Source organism: Osmerus eperlanus, chromosome 5, assembly GCF_963692335.1.
Source record: "Osmerus eperlanus chromosome 5, fOsmEpe2.1, whole genome shotgun sequence".
NCBI lineage: Eukaryota > Metazoa > Chordata > Actinopteri > Osmeriformes > Osmeridae > Osmerus > Osmerus eperlanus.
In genome coordinates, this window is record NC_085022.1 from 13,526,054 (window position 1) to 13,535,326 (window position 9,273).

Here is a 9,273-nt window from a genome sequence, read left to right on the forward strand (position 1 = left end):
ACAGAGAAGCATCTGGAGGGGCTCTCCTCCATCGTGGAGGTCATAGAGACCTACCATGTTCTGCTGGAGAACCTGCCCCAGGAGTGGCTCAAACAGCTCACTGTGTCGGTCAACTCTCTGAAGACCTGGCTGGAGAAGATGTGCCCAGGGACACAACAGACAGCTTGGGAAGAGAACCAGCTGGAGTTGCCCAATAAGTTTCCAGAAAGCAGAAGCCTGGTGGTCCTGGGGAAGCTTAAGAGCTTTCTGTATCTCCTGAAGAGCAATCTGAACAAGCTCCAGACCTGCTCAACAACTGAACTGAAAGACCTGGAGAAGAAGTCGGCATCCTAGACTCGGTGGCAGACTTCTCACCAGCCAGGGAATCGCTGAGTACACAGAATGAGCAGATCCTTCCGGAGCTGCAAACCATTTGTGGAGACTTCTGGAAAAAAAAATATATTCTATATAACTTGAACAAGGTATTTGTTACAAACAGAACACAAGGCACTTTCTACCTTTTTTTAATACTTTTAATTCGCAATGTTTACATTGGATAGTGATGCTGTATACCAATCCTTGGAGAAGGTAACATGGTACTGGTAGTGTTGTTGAGCCCAAAACAGGCTTTGATTCTACCAGAAGCCACAGCTGGTGAATGCATTTGCAGGACAACAACTAGGGCTTGGGAAAAAAGGAAAAAAAGTATAAGACACACAAACTGCACTACACACGCACACACCAAATATGGAGGCGTGACTGAATGGTGACATCATACAGGGTTTCCTGAAAGCCAGACCGGCCCATGCCAGGAAACCACATATTATTCTGAGAGCAAAACATGGGGAAAAAAACATGAAAGTGTGTTGGTTTAGTTGGAAAGTAAATTATTATGCATTGTGACTACTTCCACAGCAATGTAAAGGGTTGATCGATTACAATTAATAATATGCATATATATTTATGCCAGAATATTTCGTAAATTGAGAATGTGTAATATTTTTGTACATTGAAGTGAGGTTTCTTATTTAACATCAGACATTTTAATAAAATGAGTCTCGATTCATCAAGAATAGTGCTTTTACTTGTCCACCCAGTGCTGTTATTTGAGCACTGTTATTTGAGCACACTGTTTCTGTGCACACGTTATTTCTGTGCATGAGACAGTAAGACTAACAATGTTATACATTTACAGAAAATCCCGAGATGCACAACACTGACGTCTCAAAACGTGATTTATTAAAAATGCCACTCATTTACATGAATGATATATTTTGCACAAGTCCTCGACAATTTGAACAAACATGACACGAGGGGAAGAATGACAGTGTCATACTTTAGACAGAAACTAGTTTAACAATGCGTCAAACAAAGCTGATACTGTACACATTAAAAGATGGTACCAGCAGTTGAATGCAGTGGATTTACAACCATCATTTAAATGAATGAATGTTTAACATGTGAACCCAAATCCATCCTTAATTCCTCCCAATTATCGCAGACATTCTAAACAAGACGAGGGATTTATTTTGGCTTGTTCTCATGTATGCACACACCACAACTCACAGAAGCACACACACTAGCTGCTGAACCATTTGCTCTTCTTGGTAGCTGTGGACTTGTAGCCTCCCATCAGTTTCTTCTTGTACTGCTCCACCAGGCTGTCAAAGCGGACATCATCTCTGTTCCTAACCTGCCTCCTGGACGCCTTAGAGCTCTGGACGACACACAGGCAAGAGAGAGAGAGAGAGAGAGAGAGAGAGAGAGAGAGAGAGAGAGAGAGAGAAAGAGAAAGAGAAAGAGAGAGAGAGAGGGGGGGGGAGGGGGTTAGGGGGGCACTCGGAAGTTCACTAGCATCAAACTGACCCCAGTCTCTGGAGACTGTTCAGGTTGGCTTCATCCCAGTGTGCCTGAGAAGGTCCCCCATCTCTGTCACACACACACAGTACCTGTGCTCTGGGCTGGATGGGTTTCTCCAGCGTCTGCCCTCCCTGACGTTCTCGTCTGCTGGGGTGGTTCTTGGCCTTCTTGGGCTGGGGAGGCTGTGGCTTGCCCTTGTCCCTCAGTCTATACACACACACACACACACACACACACACACACACACACACACACACACACACACACACACACACACACACACACACACACACACACACACACACACACACACACACACACACACACACACACACACACACACACACACACACACACACACACACACACACAACAGGAAAGGGGTCAGTCAAACAGAGGAGTTGAGGTATGAAAGTTGTGTTTTTTGTCCTGGTGTGTTAGACGTGGACATACCTGATCTTGGGTCCTCGATGTGAAGGAAAGGGCAGAATCTTCCTTCGCTTCTTGCCATCCTCCAGTTCTATGTGTTCCACCTCTGGCTTAGTCTGGAACCCAGAGTAGAACGTGCCCTGGCCCTGGTTCTGGCCATGTATCTGATCGTGGCCCCGCTTCTGGCCCGGCTTTGGACCCTGGGCCTGCTTCTGAACCTGATCCTGGCCCTGCTTCTGATCCTGGCCCTGGGCTTGGCCCTGCTTCTGAACCTGGGCTTGGCCCTGCTCCTGACCTTGGCCCTGCTTCTGAACCTGGGCTTGGCCCTGCTTCTGACCTTGGCCCTGCTTCTGAACCTGGGCTTGGCCCTGCTTCTGACCTTGGCCCTGCTTCTGAACCTGGGCCTGGCCCTGCTTTGGACCCTGGGCTGGAGCCCCAGACAGAATGGATGGGAGAGGAAGAGAGGTGTCACATTAGTCATATGACGACACAGTGAGCATAAAGAAGAGAGTGCTTAGTGACCATAGATAATCATTTATCATTATTATTACTATTATTATTACTACTGTTGTGAAAAAGAATAGAAAGGCCTCACCTCCGGTCTTGGCCTGTGTCTTTGCCTGGCCCTCTCCCGTCACCGTGACACCCTTCGGTCCAGCCACGCCCTTCTGAGGGCCGGCCCCGCCCCCGGTCTGGGGTCGTCCTCCTGTACCGGGCTCTTTCCTGAAACGCTGCTGGAGAGCATGAAAACAGAGCGACATGGGCGTCATGTTCCTCCATGGAGGACGGCTTCCACGGAGGGGGAGAGGGGGAGAGGGACACACCACCCACCTTGCTCTGCTGCTGTCGAGCCTCCTTCATCTTCAGCTTCCTCCCGTCCTCCAGGGAGAACTCCGCAATGGGCCGCTGAGGAGGAATACACACACACACACACAGAGGTACACACAGGTACACACACACAGAGACAGCTGGATGAAACACTTGTCAATTCACCAGTTCAAAAACACCCATGTTCCCGTGTGTTGATTGGCTAGGCTCGACGTGTAAGACATGCGTGCAGGGAGGAGGTGTGTGTGTGTGTGCACCTTATTCGAGCCGTAGATCTGAGGGTTGTTGTTGAGGTGTCGCAGGGTCTTCAGGGCATGCTCGTGGTCCTGGAACTCCACAAACCCATAACCGAGCGACCGGCCGGTGATCTGACCCCTCTCTGGCTTCTTGTCGTACATCACCCTGCACTGCAGATACACAGTACACACACGCACATGTAGAGCACCTCCACCATGAAGGAAATCAACCTGCTCCTAGCAACAATGCCACTTAGTGGCCTTCACTGAAAACATATTTGTGAATCGGTGAAATATGAGACAGGGAATATCTGTGTGTGTGTGTGTGTGTGTGCGCGCGTTTTACCTCAGTGATGCGGACTGCCTTGCCTCCCCCAGCCGCATCCAGGCAGAGTTTTCTCAGCTGCTTGTTGTCAACCGACTTTGGCAGGTTGTGGATGCACAACCTCGTCTTGGACACGAACACAGAGATGTCCCGCAGCTTGGTCCGCTTCAGCTCCTCAAACTAACACGGGACACACACACACACACACACACACACACACACACACAGAGAGGCATGGTCAGGAGGGGAGGCAAGCGGCGCTGGCTGGCTGAAAGTTTCCGGAACGTGCGCACGGCTTGAGGGTGGACGGGGCAGCCGCCACCACGGCGCTCACCCTCTGTCTTTTGGCCATGTCTGCCTCCGGTACGCCCTCCGCTGCCTTGGTTCCCGCACGGATCACTGACAGACACACACGCGCGCGCGCGCGTAGTCAGATGAGTCTTGTGTGAGACGCGTGGGTTCTCGTGAATTTTCGGGGGAAAGGGGGTAGGGTTAGGGGGGGGCTCAGTGGAGGAGGGAGGAGCTACTCACGTCCTTCCCTGGCCAGGTACAGGTTCCTGGTGCCCGTCTCCACCTTCACCTTCTTGTCCTTCAGCTTGGTGGCGTCCTCTCGGGTCACCGCCGCGACGATGTTCAGCTTCCTCCCATCTACTCGGATGCCGCCGGTCTAACCCACACACACACACACACACACAGACGGGGGGGCGATACACGCTCAGTCGACACACAAGACAAGCACGCGGAAGCACGAGGCGTCGGGGCGACGACAACCTAGCCTTGCGGCTCTGCAGGGGCCTCACCTCCGACTCGTCCTGAGACACGTTGATGCACCTGTCCGCTGCCTCCTTACACTTGAACTGAGCGAACGCACAGCCTGGGTGGGGGGTAAAAGGGCAGACAAGACCAATCAGCGAGCCGCTTTCGCCGAGACCCGCCGGCGGCTGAGCGTGACGCGGGCGGACAGACCTTTGGAGTGCTCGGTGTCTGGGTGGACCACGATCTTGATGTACTTCAGCTCCCCGTAGCGCAGGAGAGCCTCCTCCAGACCCTCCTCCTCCGTATCGAACGACAGGTTCCTACAGGGCAAGGGATGACATCATCCATGAGCACCTTCAGTCAGCACCCCCCCCCTGGGGTGAGAGTGGGGGGTGTGTGCTGGGGTGAGAGTGGGGTGTGTGCTGGGGTGAGAGTGGGGTGTGTGCTGGGGTGAGAGTGGGGTGTGTGCTGGGGTGAGAGTGGGGTGTGTGCTGGGGTGAGAGTGGGGGGTGTGTGCTGGGGTGAGAGTGGGGGGTGTGTGCTGGGGTGAGAGTGGGGTGTGTGCTGGGGTGAGAGTGGGGGGGGTGTGCTGGGGTGAGAGTGGGGTGTGTGCTGGGGTGAGAGTGGGGTGTGTGCTGGGGTGAGAGTGGGGTGTGTGCTGGGGTGAGAGTGGGGTGTGTGCTGGGGTGAGAGTGGGGTGTGTGCTGGGGTGAGATTGGGGTGTGTGCTGGGGTGAGAGTGGGGTGTGTGCTGGGGTGAGAGTGGGGTGTGTGCTGGGGTGAGAGTGGGGTGTGTGCTGGGGTGAGAGTGGGGTGTGTGCTGGGGTGAGAGTGGGGGGTGTGTGCTGGGGTGAGAGTGGGGGGGGTGTGCTGGGGTGAGAGTGGGGGGTGTGTGCTGGGGTGAGAGTGGGGTGTGTGCTGGGGTGATAGTGGGGTGTGTGCTGGGGTGAGAGTGGGGGGTGTGTGCTGGGGTGAGAGTGGGGGGTGTGTGCTGGGGTGAGAGTGGGGTGTGTGCTGGGGTGATAGTGGGGGGTGTGTGCTGGGGTGAGAGTGGGGTGTGTGCTGGGGTGAGAGTGGGGTGTGTGCTGGGGTGAGAGTGGGGTGTGTGCTGGGGTGAGAGTGGGGTGTGTGCTGGGGTGAGAGTGGGGTGTGTGCTGGGGTGAGAGTGGGGTGTGTGCTGGGGTGAGAGTGGGGGGTGTGTGCTGGGGTGAGAGTGGGGGGTGTGTGCTGGGGTGAGAGTGGGGGGTGTGTGCTGGGGTGAGAGTGGGGTGTGTGCTGGGGTGAGAGTGGGGGGTGTGTGCTGGGGTGAGAGTGGGGTGTGTGCTGGGGTGAGAGTGGGGTGTGTGCTGGGGTGAGAGTGGGGTGTGTGCTGGGGTGAGAGTGGGGGGTGTGTGCTGGGGTGAGAGTGGGGGGTGTGTGCTGGGGTGAGAGTGGGGTGTGTGCTGGGGTGAGAGTGGGGTGTGTGCTGGGGTGAGAGTGGGGTGTGTGCTGGGGTGAGAGTGGGGTGTGTGCTGGGGTGAGAGTGGGGTGTGTGCTGGGGTGAGAGTGGGGTGTGTGCTGGGGTGAGAGTGGGGTGTGTGCTGGGGTGAGAGTGGGGTGTGTGCTGGGGTGAGAGTGGGGTGTGTGCTGGGGTGAGAGTGGGGTGTGTGCTGGGGTGAGAGTGGGGTGTGTGCTGGGGTGAGAGTGGGGTGTGTGCTGGGGTGAGAGTGGGGTGTGTGCTGGGGTGAGAGTGGGGTGTGTGCTGGGGTGAGAGTGGGGTGTGTGCTGGGGTGAGAGTGGGGTGTGTGCTGGGGTGAGAGTGGGGTGTGTGCTGGGGTGAGAGTGGGGTGTGTGCTGGGGTGAGAGTGGGGTGTGTGCTGGGGTGAGAGTGGGGTGTGTGCTGGGGTGAGAGTGGGGTGTGTGCTGGGGTGAGAGTGGGGTGAGTGCTGGGGTGAGAGTGGGGTGTGTGCTGGGGTTGAAGATAGAGAGGGGTGGGGGGTATGTGTGGAGGTTGGAGGCGGACCTGATGAAGACGGTTTTGCCCTCGTTGATGTCAGAGGGGAGGTTCCGCTTCTTCCTGGCAGGCTGGCCTGGACACAGACAGGCGTCAGTGAGCGGCCTGAATACAGGAGGACTTCACAACACCGCTAATGCACACATGTACAGAGAGAGCGAGGGGATGGACATACCTAGGTCATCCTCATCTTCGTCCTCGTCATCGTCATCATCGGCGTCATCAGACCCAAGTTCACTTTCCTCATCATCATCTCCCTCTTGGGACTCATCATCATTCTCGTCATCATCATCATCCTCTTCACCCTCAGCACCTTCCTCCTCCTCCTCACTCTCATCCTCTGATGGGGATTCTGGCAGAGGAGGGGCAGGCTTGGAGGTGGCTCTGAGGAGAGATGTGTACACACATCTGATGGTGAGGCCCCGATGACCCGGTCTCCACAAAGATCCAAACAGTGTCTACCACTTCAGCAACATGTAGCTTAACAAGGACAAAGAAAGAAAAGGTTGTACTTTTTCTTTTGAGGTGCGACTGGTTTCTCCTCTTCTTCCTCCTCCTCCTCCTCCTCCTCCTCTTCTTCTTCTTCTTCTTCCTCCTTAGAGTCAGCTGTTGGTTTCTTTAACGCAATCTTCTCCCCGTTCTTAATTCCTGTGGGACAATTCAAACTCATGTTTGACGCGTGTGGGAATAAGATGACTGTCTCACACTATCTGTGAGTGCATACATTATTGCAGTGGTGTTACGGACATGATTTCAACTGTCCATGCCAATACTGTGATCTGTGTCGGTTTGTTGCATTGGCGAACTACTGAACTATGCAGATTACCTGAGGCAGCGGGTGGCTGAGAGGCAAGAAACTTGTCTTTAGCTATAGCCCAGTCCACAGCTACCTGCCGCCCTGTCATGGGGAACAGAGAATGGAGTCAGCACATTGTTTACCCACTGTGGACCGCCAACCTTTCAAACCAACACTCAACAGCTCAGCGAAGTTGTGCGCTTCATCCAGGCCAGGTAGAAGTGTCCCACGCATTACCTTTGATTTCCTTCAGGTTCGTGGCCTTCAGGGCCTTTCCGGCCTGCAACTGGTTCTTAAACTGGACAAACGCAAAGCCTCGCATCTTCCCATCTGAACACGCATCACGACAGGGAGAGAGAGAGACACTGTCAAACACTGACAGGAGCCAGGCCCTTCGGCCTTTGCTTAACTGAACACATCCGGAGTGGCTTAATGGGGGGCTGGAGGTTTGTAAGCGCAGATATCATCCTGGGCTAAGTCACCTGGTTTCAGAGCGATGTTGGCCTCGAGAACAGTCCCGAACTTGGCAAAGGTCTGTCTCAGATCCTCCTCAGAGCACTGCAGCAACGAAAGGCAAAAAAAAATGCTCCATCAAGTACGGGCTGTGTGGACACGGAGCACACGCCTCAATGTGTTCAGGCTCGTGTGGCATACCTTGAAGCTGAGATTCCTGATGATTAGCCTTGCTTTCCTCAGGGAGTTCTTCGGTATGTTTGTTTTCTGCTCTTTTCGAGGGGCTGGCGGTGTGCCTGCTGTCGTTTTGGTTTCTGGCGTTGTGGATGCTGAAGGGATCACGGTCACAATGAAAAGCCTGAATGCTGACATGAAAGATGAGCTACCATCCAAATGAATCTCACATACCTTTACCCTTCTTGTCAATGATTTTCCTTTTAGCCACATCGACTGTTATCTTGCGGCCATCATAGAGACATACTTCTTTCAGCGCACGCTTTGCATCCTCCTCCATTGAGAAGGTGACATATCCAAAACCTCGGCATTTGTCGCCACCTGAATAGAATAGATACAACCCGTGTTAGTGTTTTGCTATGAAGACATTATTGGCTGTAGCCAAGTAGATAGGTCATACAGATTGGCTTAAAATGATCAATTAAGATATGCTTCCTTCACCTTTTTCTTTGACAACAAAACACTGCTTCAGCGGGCCAATCTCAGAAAATATTTCCTCGAGTCGTTCATTCGAGGCAGTTACAGGCAATTTATTTACAAATACAGTAAGCCCTGACATGGCTCCAACTTTTTGTTAGCTAGCCAGCTAGCTACTGTAGCTAATGAGACTCTATATTTGAATACCGAGAAGTGTTTGTTTGTTGCTATACGAAATCAATATTTAGCTTCTTCCAAAAATTATCTTGAGCTTGCTCTTGTAATACACGTTTCCCCAAAAACATGACATCCACGTGCATCAGTTAGTCATGACGGAGAAACACGTTTGTGTACAACACGGCCATCATGAAACAACCGGAAACTGTCAGGGGTTTCTTCCGGTAACTTCTTCTTGTGTTTTCCGGCAGACGAGGCGCAGTTCGAGCATTGCTGCCATCAATCGGTGGCCCAGCTCGAAAGAACAACGATGCAAATCCGATGGGTCATTCACCCTAAAAAAGATTGTCAGACAGACCAGTAAGTGGTAGCTCTTTGTTTTTACTATAAACTTGACAAAGCCAAGCTATAAAATGTCAAAGCTATACATAAGCTATAATGTATAGAAATATATAATAATATAAATATACACATACATCTATCATACATCTATGTACATATTTATATGCACTTTAGGCAATTTATGTTTTTTTCGTCTTTAACTAAACTCATCTGTACTGCTACCGTACTATTGTACAGCATTAATGGCAAGAGACACTGACTGTCTCTCCACCTTCAAGAAAAGGCTCAAGACGCACTTGTTCCGGGAGTACAACGGTACTTAGGAATGGTTCGCTTGACCCGATGTTAGTTTCCTCAAGGATCACAATGACTCTTGCTTAGAGACTTGTTGCTCTTGTGGTTAGTGGTTACTGACTTAAATTTTTGTACTCGCTGTGATATATTGTTTT

General features: G+C 52.4%; 1 protein-coding gene across 7 annotated transcripts; it reads right to left on the bottom strand.

The window, feature by feature from the left end:
- Positions 1-1,196: 1,196 nt before the first annotated feature.
- On the bottom strand, positions 1,197-8,721 carry rbm28 (RNA binding motif protein 28). Of its 7 annotated transcripts, XM_062461743.1 has the most exons (22): positions 8,330-8,712; positions 8,063-8,209; positions 7,856-7,983; positions 7,684-7,759; positions 7,439-7,531; positions 7,232-7,303; positions 6,918-7,053; positions 6,581-6,789; positions 6,415-6,481; positions 4,624-4,733; positions 4,458-4,531; positions 4,189-4,324; positions 3,992-4,056; positions 3,679-3,837; positions 3,354-3,503; positions 3,100-3,174; positions 2,864-3,002; positions 2,648-2,695; positions 2,541-2,587; positions 2,293-2,480; positions 1,929-2,046; positions 1,197-1,696 (listed from the first exon to the last, which is right to left on the bottom strand). In XM_062461743.1, exons 1-22 carry the CDS (start codon positions 8,445-8,447, stop codon positions 1,559-1,561), a joined length of 2,493 nt encoding a protein of 830 aa, XP_062317727.1. In that variant the 5' UTR covers positions 8,448-8,712; the 3' UTR covers positions 1,197-1,558. The 7 variants fall into 7 exon arrangements, with proteins under 7 accessions (XP_062317727.1, XP_062317725.1, XP_062317724.1 ...); XM_062461741.1 differs by having other exon boundaries at positions 2,293-2,587; positions 8,330-8,715; XM_062461740.1 differs by having other exon boundaries at positions 2,293-2,545; positions 2,606-2,695; positions 8,330-8,714.
- Between the last annotated feature and the right edge of the window lie 552 nt (positions 8,722-9,273).